Genomic DNA, 20,898 nt, shown 5'->3' with positions numbered 1-20,898 from the left:
TTTCTGCGACACCTACGCCAATTAGTGAGGAAGTTAATGATGATGATCATGAAACTTCAGATCAAGTTATTACTGAACCTCGTAGATCAACCAGAGTAAGATCCGCACCAGAGTGGTACGGTAATCCTGTTCTGGAGGTTATGTTACTAGACCATGACGAACCTACGAACTATGAAGAAGCGATGGTGAGCCCAGATTCCGCAGAATGGCTAGAGGCCATGAAATCCGAGATGGGATCCATGTATGAGAACAAAGTATGGACTTTGGTTGACTTGCCCGATGATCGGCAAGCCATTGAAAATAAATGGATCTTCAAGAATAAGACTGACGCTGACGGTAATGTTACTGTCTATAAAGCTCGACTTCTTGCGAAAGGTTTTCGACAAGTTCAAGGGATTGACTACGATGAGACCTTCTCACCCGTAGCGATGCTTAAGTCTGTCCGAATCATGTTAGCAATTGCCGCATTTTATGATTATGAAATTTGGCAAATGGATGTCAAAACTACATTCCTGAATGGATTTCTGGAAGAAGAGTTGTATATGATGCAACCGGAAGGTTATGTCGATCCAAAGGAAGCTAACAAAGTGTGCAAGCTCCAGCGATCCATTTATGGACTGGTGCAAGCCTCTCGGAGTTGGAATAAACGCTTTGATAGTGTGATCAAAGCATTTGGTTTTATACAGACTTTTGGAGAAGCCTGTATTTACAAGAAAGTGAGTGGGAGCTCTGTAGCATTTCTGATATTATATGTGGATGACATATTGCTGATTGGAAATGATATAGAATTTCTGGATAGCATAAAGGGATACTTGAATAAGAGTTTTTCAATGAAAGACCTCGGTGAAGCTGCGTATATATTGGGCATCAAGATTTATAGAGATAGATCAAGACGCTTAATTGGACTTTCACAAAGCACATACCTTGAAAAAGTTTTGAAAAAGTTCAAAATGGATCAAGCAAAGAAAGGGTTCTTGCCTGTGTTACAAGGTGTGAAATTGAGTAAGACTCAATGGCCGACCACTACAGAAGATAGAGAGAAGATGAAAGATGTTCCCTATGCTTCAGCCATAGGCTCTATCATGTATGCAATGCCGTGTACAAGACCTGATGTATGCCTTGCTATAAGTCTAGCAGGAAGGTACCAAAGTAATCCAGGAGTGGATCACTGGACAGAGGTCAAGAACATCCTGAAATACTTGAAAAGGACTAAGGATATGTTTCTCATTTATGGAGGTGACAAAGAGCTCATCGTAAATGGTTACGTCGATGCAAGCTTTGACACTGATCCGGACGATTCTAAATCGCAAAATGGATACGTGTTTACATTGAACGGTGGAGCTGTCAGTTGGTGCAGTTCTAAACAAAGCGTCGTGGCGGGATCTACGTGTGAAGCGGAGTACATAGCTGCTTCAGAAGCAGCAAATGAAGGAGTCTGGATGAAGGAGTTCATATCCGATCTAGGTGTCATACCTAGTGCATCGGGTCCAATGAAAATCTTTTGTGACAATACTGGTGCAATTGCCTTAGCAAAGGAATCCAGATTTCACAAGAGAACCAAGCACATCAAAAGACGCTTCAATTCCATCCGGGATTTAGTCCAGGTGGGGGACATAGAAATTTGCAAGATACATACGGATCTGAATGTTGCAGACCCGTTGACTAAGCCTCTTCCACGAGCAAAACATGATCAGCACCAAGGCTCAATGGGTGTAAGAATCATTACTGTGTAATCTAGATTATTGAATCTAGTGCAAGTGGGGGACTGAAGGAAATATGCCCTAGAGGCAATAATAAAGTTATTATTTATTTCCTTATTTCATGATAAATGTTTATTATTCATGCTAGAATTGTATTAACCGGAAACATAATACTTGTGTGAATACATAGACAAACAGAGTGTCACTAGTATGCCTCTACTTGACTAGCTCGTTGATCAAAGATGGTTATGTTTCCTAGCCATAGACATGAGTTGTCATTTGATTAACGGGATCACATTATTAGGAGAATGATGTGATTGACTTGACCCATTCCGTTAGCTTAGCACTTGATCGTTTAGTATGTTGATATTGCTTTCTTCATGACTTATACATGTTCCTATGACTATGAGATTATGCAACTCCCGTTTACCGGAGGAACACTTTGTGTGCTACCAAACGTCACAACGTAACTGGGTGATTATAAAGGTGCTCTACAGGTGTCTCCGAAGGTACTTGTTGGGTTGGCGTATTTCGAGATTAGGATTTGTCACTCCGATCGTCGGAGAGGTATCTCTGGGCCCACTCGGTAATGCACATCACTTAAGCCTTGCAAGCATTGCAACTAATGAGTTAGTTGCGGGATGATGTATTACGGAACGAGTAAAGAGACTTGCCGGTAACGAGATTGAACTAGGTATTGAGGTACCGACAATCGAATATCAGGCAAGTAACATACCGATGACAAAGGGAACAACGTATGTTGTTATGCGGTCTGACCGATAAAGATCTTCGTAGAATATGTGGGATCCAATATGAGCATCCAGGTTCCGCTATTGGTTATTGACCGGAGACGTGTCTCGGTCATGTCTACATAGTTCTCGAACCCGTAGGGTCCGCACGCTTAACGTTACGATGACAGTTATATTATGAGTTTATATGTTTTGATGTACCGAAGGCTGTTCGGAGTCCCGGATGTGATCACGGACATGACGAGGAGTCTCGAAATGGTCGAGACATAAAGATTGATATATTGGACGACTATATTCGGACACCGGAAGTGTTCCGGGTGATTTCGGAGAAAACCGGAGTGCCGGAGGGTTACCGGAACCCCCCCGGGAGAAGTAATGGGCCTTATGGGCCTTAGTGGAGAGAGAGAGGGGCAGCCAGGAGGGGCCGCGCGCCCCCTCCCCCTCTGGTCCGAATTGGACTAGGAGAGGGGGGGCGGCGCCCCCCTTTCCTTCTCCCTCTCCCCCTTCCTTTCCCCCTCCTAGTAGGAGTAGGAAAGAGAGGAGTCCTACTCCTACTAGGAGGAGGACTCCTCCTCCTGGCGCGCCAACAAGGGCCGGCCGGCCTCCCCCTTGCTCCTTTATATACGGGGGCAGGGGGCACCCCATAGACACAACAATTGATCTATTGATCTATTAGCCGTGTGCGGTGCCCCCCTCCACCATATTACACCTCGATAATATCGTAGCGGTGCTTAGGCGAAGCCCTGCGTCGGTAGAACATCATCATCGTCACCACGCCATCGTGCTGACGAAACTCTCCCTCAACACTCGGCTGGATCGGAGTTCGAGGGACGTCATCGAGCTGAATGTGTGCTGAACTCGGAGGTGCCGTACGTTCGGTACTTGATCGGTCGGATCGTGAAGACGTACGACTACATCAACCGCGTTGTGTTAACGCTTCCGCTTTCGGTCTACGAGGGTACGTGGACAACACTCTCCCCTCTCGTTGCTATGCATCACCATGATCTTGCGTGTTCGTAGGAAATTTTTTGAAATTACTACGTTCCCCGACAATTTGATCTTCCACGTACAGGATGAAGCATTCGAAAGAGCTGCTGCAGAAATCAAACAAGATCTCAGTGGTGTTCATAAGCTTTTGAAAGAGGTGGATGATATCCAGGGAGCTCCTAGTTTTGATAAGCAAATGCATTCCAAAGCCACCACAAGCCTTGAAGATTTCCAGGTGATGCACATTTTACCTATAATTGAGCAAGAATCGGCTAAAGGCTAACACGCGGTTTATTTCATCTGACAGAATCCGTTCAACAGACGGAGTAAGCAGCACTTTGTGAAGGCTACGGGATCGCGAGATCCTGAAGAGCCCCGTGCCTTCACAGATGATGACAGCCATGATGAATCCTTTCAAAAGCAGCAACAAGTAAGTGTGGTTGAATCGACGCCACCAAATCATGGGGGTGAAAAGAAAAGGGAGGTATTGCTATTATTTAAGAATGACGAGTATGCTTCGTACGACACTGAGAAGAAAAAAAGAAAAAACAAGACTCCATCAGAGTGTACAAATGATTCCGAGGACACGAACAGTAAAAAGAGGAAAATCGACTCTAGCAACTTAAAAAAGAGGTCAGAAGTTCCTGAAACCCAGAGGGACCAGCTAGACGTGGTTCGACAGGATTTCGTGGCGTCACTGATCAGCACTACAAATCATGAAAAACAAATGGTCTTAGTTGATGACATTGTCGTGCTATCAAAGCATTTGCAATGCCTCACCCATAAAGATGAATCTGAAGATGGCGTATGGTTGGGTGACGAAGTAAGATGGTATTTCGCAAATTAGTTTATGAAGTTTCATTTTTGTACAATACAATTAACTTGATTATTGTTGTAGGTGGTTGATGCTGCGATCCAGCTCATGCGTCATGATCAACCAATTGACACAAGGGACGGCCAACTGGTTTACATTGAGAGGGTGGCCGGCGTTGCTAAGCTCGAAAGAGATGGTAGGATAGAGGAGTGCTACGAGGACGCTTTGGCAGGCATTCCTGGAACAACACAAGGCAGCACCTACCTGAAACATGATATGGTATTTTAAGCTGACGTAGAACATATTTTTTTATTACTATGCACGTTGATCTAATTATCTGTGCACTCCAGGTTTTCCTACCTATGAATAGTTTAAACACCCACTGGTTCCTTGTGGTCGTAAACCCCAGAAGGAAGAGATTCAGGTTCTTGATTCACTTTTCCACTATATGATACCCAGAGAAGTAAATAACGTGGTGAGAATTTCAACATATTTAATTATAAGAAAGGATTTAACATCGTATGTAAGTATATTAGTCGTAGGCAACTTCTCATCCCATTGGGCTTGCAGGTACGTGGGATGGAAGCACATCTGAGAGCAGCGATGCGAGTGAATGGGATTGAAAGCAATGCATGGGAAGACATTAACGTGACGCAATGGCTAGTACGGAATATTAATGTGCCAAAATCCGATGAGACGTCAGTCAACAATATTAGCTTTTGTTTTTGTTTTAGATTGTTAATATCTGAAATGCTGATCTAACAACATAAAATGTTGCAGTTCTTATTGTGCACTGTACATGCTGAAGAACATCGAATTATTTACGGGACTAAAACTGAGGTTGCAATATGACGAAGTACGTAGAGTAACACCTAAAATTCTGTCATTTTCTGAAACATATGGAACGATACTAACATGTCCTCGCATGCAGGCCTACATCGACAAATTCAGAAGAGAGCTACATGTTGTGCTTGTCGATTCACCCTACAACAAAATGAAATACAGAGTTCATGCAGTACCATGCTAGGCAATCGGATGCATCTGCGGTTGAAGACGACGAGGATGCAAGCAGTTAGTCCAGCATTGTGGTTCATTCTTACATGTGGAGTGTACACTTGGCCATAAAGTGATAGAGTAGGGTGTGGTTGGGTTTTAGTCCCGAAGAAGGTTTCCTAGCCGTGTTCCTAGTCCATTGCACATGAGTCAAGTTGTAAAACTTCAATAATATTGGTTACTATATTTTGCTTGAAATAAATTTGGTCTCTACGGGATCTCGTAGAAATCTATATTTGCTTTTTACTACCATGTGACAGTAATGGTGCCTGGGGCAACCCTAGAAGAATAATGGATTATGATATGTCTATTTTCATACGAGAGAAAAAATTATTAAAGCATGAGCATAGCCTCACAACAGAAGTCAAAAATACTGCCTGATTCAACACGCAATCCCAGCTATGTCTCGTAGGCAGGCCGCAAAGCCAAAAAAATAGAGCGTAGGATAACAAGAGTAAAAGCACGTACCATAGGGGGCCTCTGCAGGTGCTGCAACGCTGAATTGAAGCGATCACCTTCAGGAGCACAGTGGTGTGGCCATGGTACATCCATCATGCCTCAGGGAATCACATAGCATGTTCTGTCATAGCCCTGCAAAACAGAGGAAAAATTACTACTTGTACTAACCTTGTCAAGTGTGTGCGTGTAACAAATGTTGGACATAACTAAACAGGGAAGAATGAAATGCAACATATGGAAGAATCGAATGCTCATTCCTTTCTCTGCTTTTTGCGAGGACCATTACTCTCCCTTTAACAAGGCTAAAACATCATAATAAGACTTAACAGCAATCTTGAAAAGGTGGATATCCCATGTGAATCTAATTTTTCATATAAAGCACATGCCAAGTCTGTTGATCCCAGTCCAACAATTGCACAAGAAGAAGCGAGCATCATAAATATTGTGCAACATAAGCTATAAATTGTTTATAGTACATTCCAAAATTAATAGCTTATCATCTCTATTGATCTTCAAATCTCACCTATCAGCCAAATTGAAAGAATACATGTTGAATGCAACGGTTGAACGTTCGTAGATCAACCAGTCGGGGCTGGACGAATGGGGCTGGCCGTCGAGGCCGGCGGCCGGCTTCATCTAGTCCCGCAAAACATGATCCATGCCCAACCACCTTGCCATCAGACGAGATGCATGGCCAGATCAAAGCTGCAGCCATGGCTGAGAAATGATATGTAGAGGACGCAAACAACCAATTGGGGTGTGGGAAAGAGGTTGCCTATAACCTTGTGGCTATAGGCACCCGCATGGAGGACTGGGAGGTGGGATGGCGCCGACTCTTCGCCGGCGGCCGCCGCGGGGAGGGCAGTGGGCCTCCTCTCGTGTTCGTTGAAAAGGGGGTGCGAGATCGCGAGGGAATTGGGGTGGAGGAAGGGAGGGGCCGCGACGCGCGGCTAGATCCTGCCGGCGACGAGGGAGGGAGGGGCCGCGACGAGCGGCTAGATCCTGCCGGCGAGGATTAAAACCGTAGCGGCGGTGAGGAATAAACCCTAGCGAACGGGACAAATATCGAACCGAAAATAGCCGTGAAATTCGTACCGAGAATACCCTCGAAATATTTGGGAGGGAAAATCAGATCAGTTCGAAATATTTTTTCTCCCGAAAATGCCCCTCGGGGTCTGATATAATACACGTGACATCAGCGTATTGCATCGGATCTGGACCGTCGAATTCGCTCCGACGGACGGTCCATATCGTCCGGATGCACTGTAAAATGACTCTTCTCATTATGTGGCAACTGTTATAGCCAGCTGACTAGGCATTGTTGTACTTGCTCTTAGGGCTCGTGCTGCAGCTAGCTACTAGTCAAGAGCCCGCTTCTCTTCTCTCTCCTTCAACTAATTAAAGATATAATATTTTAGTCCTTATGTCACCTTATTATACTTGCTTTCAAAGCGTTGAGTGACAGCCCTACGAGCGAAGTGCTACCACCCAAGCCCTACAAGCTATAGGACGTGGCTAGGGACTCGCAACAACCGAATAGCGCACAAGCATTTGGGTACAAGCTATACTAGCTAGGTATAGCCGTGCCAGCTGCCGGTGCTGGTGGTTTGGTTACCTCACTCGTCTGTTCCTCCACACGCTCGTCGACACGTGCCACCCGTCCTCTTCCGCCTCGATGGATCGAGAGCTACAGTAGTGTCTACCTTCCACCTCGGCGAGCGTGAGCTGCCGTGCGCTCGTCTCACCTTTACTGCGACGCCTCCCTTTGGCTTGGGTCCGTCGCTACGCACTGTTGCCTCGTCAGCAAGCGGGTTCACCTCAGCTCGTGCGTCGGTACGAACTAATCTAACATCAAGTCATGGATTCATCAATCATTTCACGCACCCGCTGCCCCACCACCACCCTAAAGCTACAGTACGCGCGCCCGAGAGAAGGGACGGAGAGGGTGGCCGAGCTAATAAGCAGTCGATCTGTGAACTGGTGATTGACAGTCGAGAGATTTGTAGAGAGAGACTATTTAGGCGCACCGAGCAAGCATATGATCAGACATCGCTCTGCTGGCTGCGGAAAATAAAAGGAGACTTAGAGAGAGAGAAAAGAAAGAGAGGAGGAGGAGGAGATGGGTCGGGGGAAGGTGGAGATGAGGCGGATCGAGAACAAGATAAGCCGGCAGGTGACGTTCGCCAAGCGCCGGAATGGGCTGCTCAAGAAGGCCTACGAGCTCTCGCTGCTCTGCGACGCCGAGGTCGCCCTCATCATCTTCTCCGGCCGCGGCCGCCTCTTCGAGTTCTCAAGCTCCTCATGGTGTGTAACTAAACCAACGCTCGCTGTTTCTCTCCACAGTGCATGCATAGATCGGCCAACAGCAACAACGCTAATACGATCTAGTAGTAAACCCATCGAGGTTTGGGCCGATTAATCGAACCGATGCCCTTTGAATCCTTGAATCTAATTTCCCCTCTTTGGGTTCACGCGCTTATAGTGGAGCAGGTTTCCTGGGCAAATCGATTTGGCTTAGGTCCGCAACCTGTTTGTAGATTTTTTTGGGGGGTTAAATCTTAGCTTTCTTCCACCCTATCTGTTCATCTTTTCCGTTGTTTTGGTCTCACTTGGTCGCCCGGATAACCGAGATCTGGCAAAATAAACCTCTATTTCCTGCTGCCTGCAATAAACCTCTTCTTTTTCTTATCTGTTGAAAAAAAAATAGTGATGGAGATCAGCTAGTCCCTATCATATTAGGCGTTCGATCGATCGTTAACTGCATCGACACTCAGGTAGATTGACAAACAGATTGTTTGCTTGTCAGGTAGATTTATTATCTGGATCAGTGAAACGATGCATCCACCTGCTTCCATCTTTAGATCGAGCTTCTGTTTTGTTGGCCCTTGCTTTTCCCATTTTTATGTTTTATCAGATCCGCCGTGCATTTGTGCACTTTGTCGACTAACTCCTCATCCACTGCCAAAATATAAATGAGCAATCCGGTACTTCCCCATGTAATTAACACGTACTCCTTCCGTCGCAAAATTTTTGTCTACGGATGTATCAAGTCTCGTTTTAATATTAGATACATCCGTATCTAGACAAATCTAAGATAAGAATTTTGAGACGGAGGGAGGGAGTACTACTAGAAGCCTGTTTTGGTCATTAAGACGTACTGGTAGGTAGTACTCCGTTTACGATGTGTGCGTTGAGAAATTGCAGAGAGAAGGTGATACATACCGTTCCATTTGTTACTGTTCCATTGAAGGTAGCAGCTGTCCGATCAAAAAACCCACCCATCTTCATTGAGCCCCGTGTAGAACTACTCGGTGCTTTGTGCTCTGACTGCCCAACCGTACGTACGTCAGATGCCAAGTGATCTCTTCCATCAGACTTCATATCAAGTCAGAAAACAACAGCCCAGCTTCACCAGCTTTGCATGCAATATAGGAGTGCTGATTGTGGTAGCGATATTACCCATGTGAAGAGCTGACAGATCCACTGAAAATATACATCGAGTTGACTTATACACATGCATGCAAGACAATATGTTCTGTTAGGATTGGTTTTCTTTTCTATGATGATTGTATTTCAAGTAAATTGCAGGTAGATATAGCCGTATATGTTGTGCCACGTTTATTTAGCATAGTTGCTTCGAGTTTTCAGTTCTTTTCCTTTTTTGACTTATGCAAGATACCGTGGATGTTTATAGTACTCTAAACTTGATATTATATGGTGTGTGCATAATGCATAGAGGTCGGGGGTAAACCCTCCTTTCCGAAAAAAGATGAAAAAAATAACGTCAACGGCTGGTGGAAATCCACATTACATTAAGGATTGAATCTGCTTCAACTAGCCATTTTGTAGAAAATACATGATCCACGGTGGAGTTACTCTATTACTAGACAACTTTTGTTGGCCATCCGTTTTTAAAAGTCATTACACAACTTTCATGCAAAACTAAAGTGGTCATATAATATTTGAAATTTTATTTTGCATTTCCTTCTAAAATTTACACAACTTTGACTCTGCTTCATCTTGCCATTTGTAGCAAATATATATATGATCCCCAGTGGAGTTTACTCTATTCCTATAGGACTTTGGTTGGCCTTCATTTTTTTTCTAAAGTAATTATACAGCTTCCATGCAAGACTATATATATAGTATCCAGATCGGAAGTTTTATTTTGTCTTTCTTTCTGAAAAATAAAATATATTTTCTTCTCGAATGACACCACGGATAATGGTGAACTTTATTTGTTTGCTTGTGTTTAGGTGCTTAATTAATTGGTGTATACTCGTTTTCGCTGCACATGTCATTTTAAACATTTACATGGTGAAATTAAAAAAAATTATATAGCCATGAATCATTAAGAAAGTAGTGTAATATCATGTGTAATCTAAACATTAACAAACATGTTCATACACGTGGTTTATAATATTTGACTAAGCTCCACACGAGATTTGTACTACACCACACAAATATCATTGATTGTCAGAATACGTGTTGGCAAAGACCCAATATAGTAGAAAAGCCTTCCTCCTCTCGATCTCCACAGGCGAGTTCGTGGATTCGCCTTCCCTCCGCCTGCCACTCCGGCGGCCAGTGGCAGGAAGGAGAATCCTGGTGTCTTGGCTCCCGCTAGTAGATAGGTAGGGTTTAGACCTCGCAGTGGTAGCGTTTGAACGGATGGTGGCGCTCCTTCTTCGAGTCAATTTTTCGGTCTCCGATCCTCCTCAAGTTCGTCCGTTGGGACGGATTAGACGGAGCTCCGGCTTAAATTCTTGCCAGCTCCTTGTGGCGGCAAGGTTAAGGTGATGTTTCCCACCGTGCGTTCACAACGGCGATATTTGGTGTCGTATTCTTCAGATTGATTCTAGGATTCAACGGCAAAGACTGCGGCTCCGGCGCGCTGGTCCTTAGGGGCACTTGCACAAAGACTTCCCGGCTGTCGATAATGTCAGGCCGGCTTTAGTATGGGAGTGGCGGCAGCAGTGCGTCGGCGGCGGCAAGGGTGGTTCAGTGGTCTACGGATCTCGATGTAATTTTTATTATGTTTGAGGTGCTTTGTACTTCCGGTGAGCCTTTATAATAGATCTGATCCTTTTTGCAAAAAAAAAGGACCCAATATAGTACACCCTCCTTTCTCAATAGGAGGGTATATACCTTTTGGCTCAAGTTAAACGTAGACCCTCAAACCGTCCGCAATCGTTCGGGCAGGACGGTCCAAACGCAATTTGCCATCCAATACAGTACCCAATCGGTTTGCGTACCAGTCTAGTTGTTTTAAATCCCGTAAACCGGAAGCAAACCAGGGGGCTTTGTAGACATCTGCATGAGGAATTAAAAAGCCACGCACCACATACTCCTCTCCTCTCGGTCCATATGGTGGAAGGCCGCTACTGCGGGTTGGGGGAAGGATCAGCAGCATGCTTGGCGTTTGGCAGATAGCATGTTTGAAGTTTGGTGGAAGCCACTAATCACTTTCTTTCACTTTGTTTTCTTCAAATACTTCATTTGGCGTGAGCGACTACTAGTTCCCTTCATTTGGCGGAAGCAAGCAGGTGGCTTTGGCAGAAGCTATGCTAGCACTGTGGATGCCTTCCACCAAATAAAGCTACTACTCATTTTTACTTTATTTTAAGGGGAATCACGTAGTTAATTGGCATGCTTGGTGGAAGTCTATTTAGCTGAGGGATGCAATTTTGAGGAAGGTTATGGTAGTGCTCTATTTTATTTAAGTTTAAGAGGAGGACATTTGAGGTATATGTTGGATGGCCGGTTCCATATCGTGTCTGCGAACATGGTCCGTATGCGCATAGTGTGTCTGTTTTAGAGGATAGTGTTCGAGATGCCCTAAACACTTCCCCGTTTGATTTGATCTATGAGTACACAAATGTTGTTGGGTCCTTACTCCACTGAGTGGATTTTTGGAACTTGGGTTTACACACACCCGATTAAGCAGTTAAATTGAAAAAATAATTAAAAATCAAATATTTCGGTTACATTTTTGTAACAAACATGGTCTAGTGTTATATTCATGTGTAAAATTTCATGAAAAATTGACTTCCATGGACTTCTTATCAATTTCGTAATTCCGTCAAGAAACTTTGCACATGAATATAACACTAAAATAAACATGTTTGCTGAAACGAGTTGAGCATATGAGGTACCATGCTCAAATTAATAGGTAGGGGTGAGGCTCGAATCTGGGCTGGCTAGCACACCAACCTGTGCTTCTACCTAGTAAGACTGCAGGCCTGTCTCACTACAAAACAAGTTCAGACATGTGAGGTCATAAAGTAATTTAAAGTTTAGGTAGGAAAAAAAAGAGAAGACATTGCAAGGTTAGGATCTTCAATATAGATGGAAAGAATTTTCTTACAATAATGGGAGCTTTTCCTTGAGACTCCCTTTGAGATCACATTTTTTGAAGAGGTCTTAAATTTGCATTAGTTAGCATATCCATGGCATATACATGAAATAACAAGAATCTGGTTTCTATACAAACTAAAGATGCACAAAACCATTAGTTATTATAAAAGAGATGCTAAGTGTAACAAAAACTAAAAATATCACTATAGAAAAGGCAGATTTAGAAGAAAAAAGGATAAGATTAACGGGAGTCACAACAAGATCTAGATCTGAACTTATCACAAGCAGTAGATTTAGAGGAAGGCTGGATAGCGTAGATGGAGACACTTTGCTTCCACCTGATAGCAAGGAGGCTAATCGAACTGCGCAGTCCTTCGTAAGACGCCTTGGGCAGTTGGGCCCTCTAGACCAGGTTCTTCACTACATGTGTTCCCATCGTATACGTGCATGCATTCTACAATATATGTTTAATAATTTTTTTTCGATAAAGGACATTTCATTGAATAGATATATCGAGATGATACAATCATGTCGAAAGAAAGCCCGGCCTCTGCATAGCTAGATGCTATGCACACAGCCAAAAAATCCAGATCACCCTAAAAATAAAATAATTTGATACAATGCCAAGCAATAAATCGTGTCCAGCCTAAGGAGCGGTAGATCCTATCCGTAAATCACACCGCCATCCATGGGGGTAGAAAACCTCCCTGGCCGTACGCTCCAGCCGTGTAGACGCCATCATAAAAATGTCCCTGTCTTCCGGCTTCTGCAGGATAGACCAAGTACGGAGCCATCGTGTACAAACATGAATAACCTGCATAGGAGATGAGACACATTTATTGTTAAAAACCACATCATTCCTGATAAGCCACATTGCCCAGCATAAGGCCGCCGCTCCCACAAGAATATGTGCAGAAAATTGTTTATCTATACCCCGCAACCAGTTACCGAACATATTCCGTGCACTACGTGGTGGGTATAAATTCGAAGCTACTTGGACCATAGCCCAAACTGCCCGAGCGAACTTGCACTCAAAAAATAGGTGTTTGGTAGACTCGTCATGTTGGCAAAAGACACGTCTTGGAGCCATGCCAGTTTCGTCGTGCCAGATTATCTCTAGTTAGGATGACTCCTTTGTTAAGAAACCAGAGGAAAATCTTGACTCTTAGGGGAATTTTTAGCTTCCACAATTTCCTGTTATCTACAGGAACATCACAATGAACCATTGCATCATACATGGATTTGACCGAAAATTTGCCATTCTGATGCAAGTTCCATCGAAAAGTCTCCCGATCATCTGACAGTTGAATGTCCTCCAGGCGAGTGAGTAATTCATTCCATGCTGTCAGACGAGTGCCCAAAAGATCCCTACGGAAAGAAATATCGGGGTTTTCCTGTCCTAATACTTGTTTGATCGTGACAAATTTATGTCAGACGATCCGGTACAAGCTCGGATATTGCACCATTAGGGGAGTGTTCCCTAGCCAGGTATCTTCTCAGAAACGAACCTGAGCACCGTCCCTAACCAAGAAGGTCCCAAATTGGAAGAAGAATTCCTTGGCCTTCATGACACCACTCCAAAAATGTGAATCCCCAGGTTTCCAATGAATTTGAGTAATGGCATTGGATCCCACATACTTGTTGCGAATGATTTCCTGCCATACTCCCTTCTCAGTGAGTAATTTATAGACCCACTTGCTGAGAAGAGCGATATTTTTAATCTCAAGGTCTTGGATTCCCAGGCCCCCTTGGCTTTTAGGTCTGCATAATACGCTCCACCTAGCCAGTCTATATTTCTTGGTTTTGTTATCACACTGCCAAAAAAATCTGGATCTAAAGTAATCTAGACGCTGTAGAACCCCTTTCGGCAGGTGGAAGAATGACAACATGTATAAAACCATGTTGCTTAGGACAGAATTGATCAAGATCAATCGCCCCCCATAAGACAAGAGTTTGGCCTTCCAACTGGCTAAACGTTTCTCAAGTCTCTCTTCCACATGCTTCCACTCAGCGATAGTTAAACGCCGATAGTGTATGGGGATACCCAGATACCTAATCGGAAACTGCCCGAGCTGGCATCCAAAAATGTCGGCATACTCGGGTACAGATTCTGCAGCATCTCCAAAGCAAAAAAGTTCACTCTTATGAAAATTAATTTTGAGACCAGAAAGTTCCTCAAAGGCACATAAGAGTAGCTTGAGATTTCTTGCTTTATCAAGATCATGATCCATAAAAAAAAATTGTGTCATCTGCATATTGTAGAATGGATAGACCATCTTCTACCAGATGTGGGATGACCCCGCTAATTTGACCATCCAGCTTGGCCCGCTCCACTAGGGTAGCTAGCATGTCGGCCACAATGTTAAACAGAATAGGAGATGCGGGGTCGCCTTGACGAAGCCCCTTCCTTGTCTGAAAATAGTTGCCAACGTCTTCATTAACTTTTATGGCCACACTACCGCCAGAGACAAAGCTCTCTACCCAGCGGCACCATTTTGGTGAAAACCCTTTCATGCGTAAGGTTTGCAACAAGAAGGGCCACTTAACTTTGTCATAGGCTTGCATAAAATCAATTTTAAGAATGACACCGTTCATTTTTTTCGGTGCAGTTCATGTACAGTTTCGTGCAGGACGACCACTCCATCTAAAATGTTGCGACCTTGCATAAATGCTGTTTGTGTGGGTTTTACGACATGGTCAGCTACACCGTTCAACCGATTAGTCGCTACCTTCGTAAAAAATTTAAAACTTACATTGAGAAGGCAAATCAGTCGATATTGTTGAATACGACTAGCCTCCTTAATCTTAGGCAGTAGGATAATTTCCCCAAAGTTTAAACGAGAAATATCAAGGTCCTCGGAATGCAGTTGGTTAAACAACTGAACCAAGTCTGCCTTAATGACGTCCCAAAAGCATTGATAGAACTCTGCGGGAAAGCCATCCGGTCCCGGTGCCTTGTTGTGTTCCATCTGAAACACAGCGGTTCGAATTTCCTCCTCAGAAAAAGGAGAGGTTAGGAATTCATTTTCCGCTTCCGTAACTTGACTATATGTTTAATATATGTGTACCAACCTCTCATCTCAGGTGGACAAGTAATCCACACTTGACTATACATACCATCCAAGATCACAATCAGATATGGAAGGATACCTAAAGAATTTCATGTGTTACTTTTCCTATATGTGTTCAGCCCAATGTTCCGTTATAGCCCGCTACATAGCCTTTTCAGCAGGGTGCCGCTAAATAGACCCATATACAAATAGCCCGCTATAGCCTGCTATAGCCCGCTATAGCTGATTTTGAGGTCCGCCGCTATTTGGCAATAGCCCGCTATTTAAAACATTGGTTCAGCCTAAAAGCATTTATGTTTTCTACAATTTTTGCTTGTCAGAAAATATGAACTGATCACTTAGAGTTCTTATGTCAACAGCATGTACAGAACACTTGAGAGATACCGTACCTGCAACTCCAACTCACAGGAAGCAACACCTCCGCTAGAAAATGAAGTAAGCCTCACCAGTTCTTAACAATACCTTGATATATGCAATGCACTTATACTGAGATATAGTACCTCCGTTTGGAAATACTTGACGTGGTTTTAGTTCTTATTTGAACAAAAACCACGCAAGTATTTCCGAACGGAGGGAGTATATAATTTAGTTGACAAGCGATGTCTCTCTTTCATGCCACCTCCATAGCTGGTTTGCTCTTTTCTCCTTTTCTTTTCTAGACATAAAGGAGAGCCAGATGTATTTTGTGCAGTAATCAATATTATCAGTGCGAGATTCAGAGAGTGTGTGGTCTTTACCTCTGTCCAGAGTCCGGACCGGTTTGAGCTTTGTCTATAAAGCTGAGCTTTGTCCATGTGGTGCGCGTGATACGAGTTTAAGTATATTTTTGTAAATTAAAAGCATTTACAGACCATTTAACTTCACCCCTGTGTGTAGTGCTCGAGTATTTGCCAGCCTTACCAGGTGTATTCCTCTGTGTGTGTGTGTGTGTAGTCATATTCTTTGAATGAACCGAGACTAGCTCTAAGGTGATCACTGTATGTGTGTGTAAACAATCATATTCTGTGAATTAATCGAGACTAGCTCTAAGTGAACACTGACCTACCATGCATATCGTTGTCTTTCTTAACTCAATCCTTCCCAGCTTCCTCTCAAAGAAAGAAATCCTTCCCAGCTTCCTCTCAAAGAAAGAAATCCTTCCCAGCTTCCCCTAAAAAAAAAGAAATCCTTCCCAGCTTCCCCTAAAAAAAAAGAAATCCTTCCCTGCTTCCCATTTGTTGGGACAACAATTTTGTTTGGAACTATCTTGTTTATTTGGCCAACATGGTCTATTATTCTGAACCTTTGAGCTTCCTTTTTCCACAAGTATTATATCAGTCGAACTGACATGTAATATTTCGCACTTTCTTGTTGAAAACTAGATTAATTACCAGGAATATTTGAAGCTCAAGACCAGAGTTGAATTTCTTCAAAGTTCACAAAGGTAGTCTTCAGAGATGCAGGTGAACAGTTACTTTCCTGCATATATAATATGGATTGAAGTGTTATGATATTGGTTCTCGTTCTCATACGTAGAAATATTCTCGGTGAGGATCTGGGCCCACTTAGCATGAAGGAGCTTGACCAGATAGAGAACCAAATAGATGCATCCCTCAAGCATATCAGGTCAAAAAAGGTAGAGAACTTAGACTCTCATGTCACATAAGCTAACGTTCACCAAGTTCAGATGCTTTTCATTCAATGCTTCATTTTAAGCAAAACATAAAAAGAAAATGGAAGGAAACTCTCCACCTGTGGGAAGATCCTTCTAGCTTAATGGCAATTGGGCTATGGTTCCACTCAAGCCACATGGGTTCTTGCCTACTCATCTACCTAACGACGGAAAACTAAGTGGAGGGAGCAAACACCGGGAGTGGTGACAAGCTACAATAGTTAAATATATCAACTTTGAATTCTCTTAACCAAACATTTCCTAATAATGTTGTCTAGATTTTTCTTTTGACCCGAAAACCTTCATTAATCATGTCAAAAGAAAAATCTAGACAACAGTTAAGCAGTTCATATACCTTCTTCCAACGATACAGACCCTCTCCCTTGACCTACCCTCTCCCTCCCGCGCCGCCCCCGCGCGGCGGCGGGGAGGACTTCCGGTGCGGCCGCCCCTGAGTCCCCCTCCTCCCTCCTCCTCTCCTGTCGCCGCCAGAGGGCCTAGCCGGGCAAAGCTCGCCCGGTCCGGCGGCGGCCAGGCCTTCTGGCTCCCCCGCGCGCAGAGGAGCGGCGCGGGCCCTTCTCTCCGGCTGGGGCGCGGCGTGGGCGCCGGGCGCTGCGGCGCGACGTCGCCTGGCGCGCTGGCGGCGCTGGGTGGTGGTCGCGTGGCTGACGGCGCGGCCGTTGGTGGATCGCGCGGGGCCCAGACGTGGCGGCGGATCTGGCGCGTTGGGGCTCCTGCGGTGAGGGCTGCGGGCGGCGCGGCCCGACGGCCGTGGGCGTCGGGTGGCGGCTGCTGACAGCAAGGGGATCGGCGCAACAACGGCTTGGTGGCGGTGGTGGCGGTGCGTGCCGGCCGAATCTGGCGTTTTCTGATGGGCGACGCGGGTTGGGCCACTGGCTCGGCCTGGCTGCGGCTCCAGCGGTGGGCGGCGGCGGCGAGGCGGCTCAGTCCTCTGGGAGTGGAGGCTTCCATTCGTCACGCCGGCACCACGGCGGTTTGGCGGGTCGGCTGCGGCTGGATTTCTAGCGTCGGATCGTTTGTAGGCGGCCTGGTTCGACCTTCGAGCCATCTTTGCGGCGTTCGGCCGCTATCTTCGTTGAAGGGCTGGCCCTCCCCCAGCTGCGGTCCATCACTCGTCTCGCACCCGGCAGCAGGACTGAGTTCATCTCGCGCCCGGCAGCAGGACTGACCTTCTCTCGCCCCCGGTAGCAGGACCGTGCTCGTCTCGCGCCTGGCAGCAGGACCATGCTCGTCTCGCGCCGGGTGGTAGGACCGAGCTCATCTCGCGCCCAATGCCACAGAACGGGTCGATGGAGGCCAGTTTTGGCCGGTTATTGGGTCTCTGCACTGGGGGCCGCCCATGGTTCTTTGGTTGGGGTAGCGGCGGATCTCGGGTGTGGTGGTGTCAAGGTCTTGGATGCCAGGGTGGCGGCCCTGGTGATGGTTCCGCGGTGCTCATGGGCAGAGCCAGTGGCTTGGTGCTGCCCGGTTGCCACGACCGTGTGGGCGGCGTGGTAGCCGGGGTGTGGCGTTCGGTGGCGGTGAGTTGTGGCCGGGGTGAAAACCTGCTCTATCTTCGGACGGACCGGCGCCAGCGAAACTCGTTCCCTTCTTGAAGGCGTCGTCGCGGCTCTAATTGATGGTTCCGTGGATCTCGGGTGTGGTGGTGTCAAGGTCTTGGATGCCAGGGTGGCGGCCCTGGTGATGGTTCCGCGGTGCTCATGGGCAGAGCCAGTGGCTTGGTGCTGCCCGGTTGCCACGACCGTGTGGGCGGCGTGGTAGCCGGGGTGTGGCGTTCGGTGGCGGTGAGTTGTGGCCGGGGTGAAAACCTGCTCTATCTTCGGACGGACCGGCGCCAACGGAACTCGTTCCCTTCTTGAAGGCGTCGTCGCGGCTCTAATTGCCCGTCGTGTTGCTCCAGGGGAAACTCTAATCCTCGGATCGGGCGGTGGCGGCGCTCCGGTGTCGTTCCTTTCCTGAAGGCGCCGCCTTGGAGCCCACGGTTCGTCATATGCGGCTTCACCTCTTCGTGGAGTGCTTGGGTTGGTATTGCTGCGCTCAGCGCCTATGTATCCTGCCTTGGGTGTGTGTGTGTGTTGTGAGGGTGTGCGTTTATACCGGGTGCTATTGATCGTTGCTTTATATATAAAGTGGGGAGAAAGCCTTTTTCGATAAAACCTTCATTAATCAAAATTATGTACAAAAGTATACAAAGAGACAAAATCGTCTACTTAGCTGATGCCTATTCTAGGGAACATCATAAAAATTATTGTAAAAATTGTTCAATCCAATCCTTGATCTTCTGTGCTCATGAGATATTAATACATTGTTCAATATTTTTAGTATATATGTGATATGGGTCGTGCATGACAAAGTCGTATGGTTTGCAGAATCAAGTATTACTCGATCAGCTATTTGAACTGAAAAGTAAGGTAAGCATGAAATTAGGATTATCTCGATGCCAAATTTTGCATCATTTTCTCGTCCAGTTCTTTTGCATCCTTCTTCGGTTGATATTGTTTCTTTAATAACTGCCTAAAATGATGTTCTGCAGGAGCAAGAATTGCAGGATGAAAACAATGACTTGAGGAAGAAGGTAATATCACTGAGGTTACAGTATTTTTTTTTTCAGGGGTACAGGTTACAGTATCTGACGTAACAACACCAATTTCCCTGCCAATGCTTGATTAAAAATTTAAACAAGACAACATAAAAGTACATTTATCTTAAGGGGATTCTTTCAGTAAAATGCGGCTAATAAGAATCTGATGACTGATTTCTTGTACGTGTCAGTTGCAAGATACCACCAGTTGCTGCGGAGACAATGCGGTCCATATGTCCTGGCAAGACGGAGGGCAGTGTAGCTCCAGAGTACTACACCCGGAGCATGATACCTCCATGCAAATTGGGTATGTTTTTCTACATGTCAATCAGTGAAAAGCTGGTAAATCTCACCCGCAAAATAAAGAAGCTGGTAAATCTAGGCACACACGTTGGAGTATAAATAACCACATCAGTTACCAACGGCCTATTTTTTCGAAAAAACTAAACAATAAATCATACGCACCGGTCCAAAGTTTAAATAGATTTGTGTTCCCCCTGTGAAGGTATCCTCAGGCCTACATGGACCAGCTGAACAAACAGAGATCACGTGGCTTCTGAGCGCCCTGGTGGAGGATCGTCTGCAGGTTGGATATGATTAACTGATGTGGCGCTGCGTCATGTGTACTGTAGCTAATGTATTTGTACTTCGGTGACAATTGTTATATTTTTTTTGTGTACTGGAGTTGTGGTGATGAGCACCACATGTATCTACTGAAATTACGTGTGTGCTAAGCTGCGTGGTACGCAGAAGGCCCAAAAGTTTGACAGCTTGTGCGGTGTGCTGAGGTCGCTATTGTTGTTTGGACCCTAATAGCTTATAGCTGGCTATCGATCCTTCAGGACTTTAAGGAGCGATCACCTTTAATGTAAAAGAGCCGATTTTGTTTCCACGTTTTTCTGTTTTATTCCGTTTTTCAGGTTTTTTTGTTTTCTTTTTTTTCTTTCCTTTTTCTTCTCCAGTTATTATTTTTCATTTATTTTTTTACTTTATTTCTTTGTATCTTATTTCTTTTTTTCTTCTCCATTTTTTTGTTTTCCTCTTTTGATTTTCATTTTTGTTGGTTTTGTTTTTTCATTCTACTTTATTATATACATGATCAACATCTTTTCAAAATACTTGTTCTACACTATTCAAGTACTCGTTCAACATTTTTAAACACTTTGCTCAACATTTTTTATATACATCATCAACAATTTTTTAAATACTTGTTCAACTTTTTTCCGAATGCTTGATTAACATGTTTTTAAATACTCATTCAACATTTTTCAAATACATCCTCAACATTTTTCAAATACATCTTCAACATTTTTCAAACGCTTAGTTAACATTTTTAAATACTTGTTCAATTTTTTTAAAATGCTTGATTAGCATTTCTCAAATACGTGTTCAACATTTTTCGAACGCTTCACCATCATTTTTCAAATACTTGTTCAACAATTTCTCTGAATGCTT

The 20,898-nt window shown here is 44.8% G+C and overlaps 2 protein-coding genes across 4 annotated transcripts; one reads left to right on the top strand and one right to left on the bottom strand.

The window, feature by feature from the left end:
* Positions 1-7,646: 7,646 nt before the first annotated feature.
* LOC780645 (MADS-box transcription factor 1) lies at positions 7,647-20,335 on the top strand. Of its 2 annotated transcripts, none has more exons than XM_044520159.1 (8): positions 7,647-8,066; positions 15,550-15,625; positions 16,552-16,613; positions 16,706-16,805; positions 19,232-19,273; positions 19,396-19,437; positions 19,635-19,750; positions 19,959-20,335. In XM_044520159.1, exons 1-8 carry the CDS (start codon positions 7,882-7,884, stop codon positions 19,975-19,977), a joined length of 642 nt encoding a protein of 213 aa, XP_044376094.1. In that variant the 5' UTR covers positions 7,647-7,881; the 3' UTR covers positions 19,978-20,335. The 2 variants fall into 2 exon arrangements, with proteins under 2 accessions (XP_044376094.1, XP_044376093.1); XM_044520158.1 differs by having other exon boundaries at positions 7,653-8,066; positions 19,949-20,335.
* Positions 12,706-19,225, bottom strand: LOC123098227 (translation initiation factor IF-2). Of its 2 annotated transcripts, none has more exons than XM_044520156.1 (2): positions 17,197-19,225; positions 12,706-12,933 (listed from the first exon to the last, which is right to left on the bottom strand). In XM_044520156.1, the coding sequence occupies exons 1-2, from the start codon at positions 17,811-17,813 to the stop codon at positions 12,858-12,860; spliced, it is 693 nt and encodes a 230-aa protein (XP_044376091.1). In that variant the 5' UTR covers positions 17,814-19,225; the 3' UTR covers positions 12,706-12,857. The 2 variants fall into 2 exon arrangements, with proteins under 2 accessions (XP_044376091.1, XP_044376092.1); XM_044520157.1 differs by lacking the exon at positions 12,706-12,933 and adding an exon at positions 16,606-16,648.
* Positions 20,336-20,898: the final 563 nt, after the last annotated feature.

Source organism: Triticum aestivum, chromosome 4D (genome assembly GCF_018294505.1).
Source record: "Triticum aestivum cultivar Chinese Spring chromosome 4D, IWGSC CS RefSeq v2.1, whole genome shotgun sequence".
NCBI classification, from domain to species: domain Eukaryota; kingdom Viridiplantae; phylum Streptophyta; class Magnoliopsida; order Poales; family Poaceae; genus Triticum; species Triticum aestivum.
This window is presented reverse-complemented; position numbering and strand designations above follow the sequence as displayed.

Coding starts and splice junctions, on each gene's coding strand:
- LOC780645 (XM_044520158.1), top strand. CDS start 7,882: ATGGGTCGGGGGAAGGTGGAGATGAGGCGGATCGAGAACAAGATAAGC. Junction 15,626..16,551: donor CACCTCCGCTAGAAAATGAA/GTAAGCCTCACC, acceptor GTTGAAAACTAG/ATTAATTACCAGGAATATTT. Junction 19,438..19,634: donor ACAATGACTTGAGGAAGAAG/GTAATATCACTG, acceptor TGTACGTGTCAG/TTGCAAGATACCACCAGTTG.
- LOC123098227 (XM_044520156.1), bottom strand. CDS start 17,813: ATGGAAGCCTCCACTCCCAGAGGACTGAGCCGCCTCGCCGCCGCCGCC. Junction 12,934..17,196: donor GTCTGTATCGTTGGAAGAAG/GTATATGAACTG, acceptor TCTCCTATGCAG/GTTATTCATGTTTGTACACG.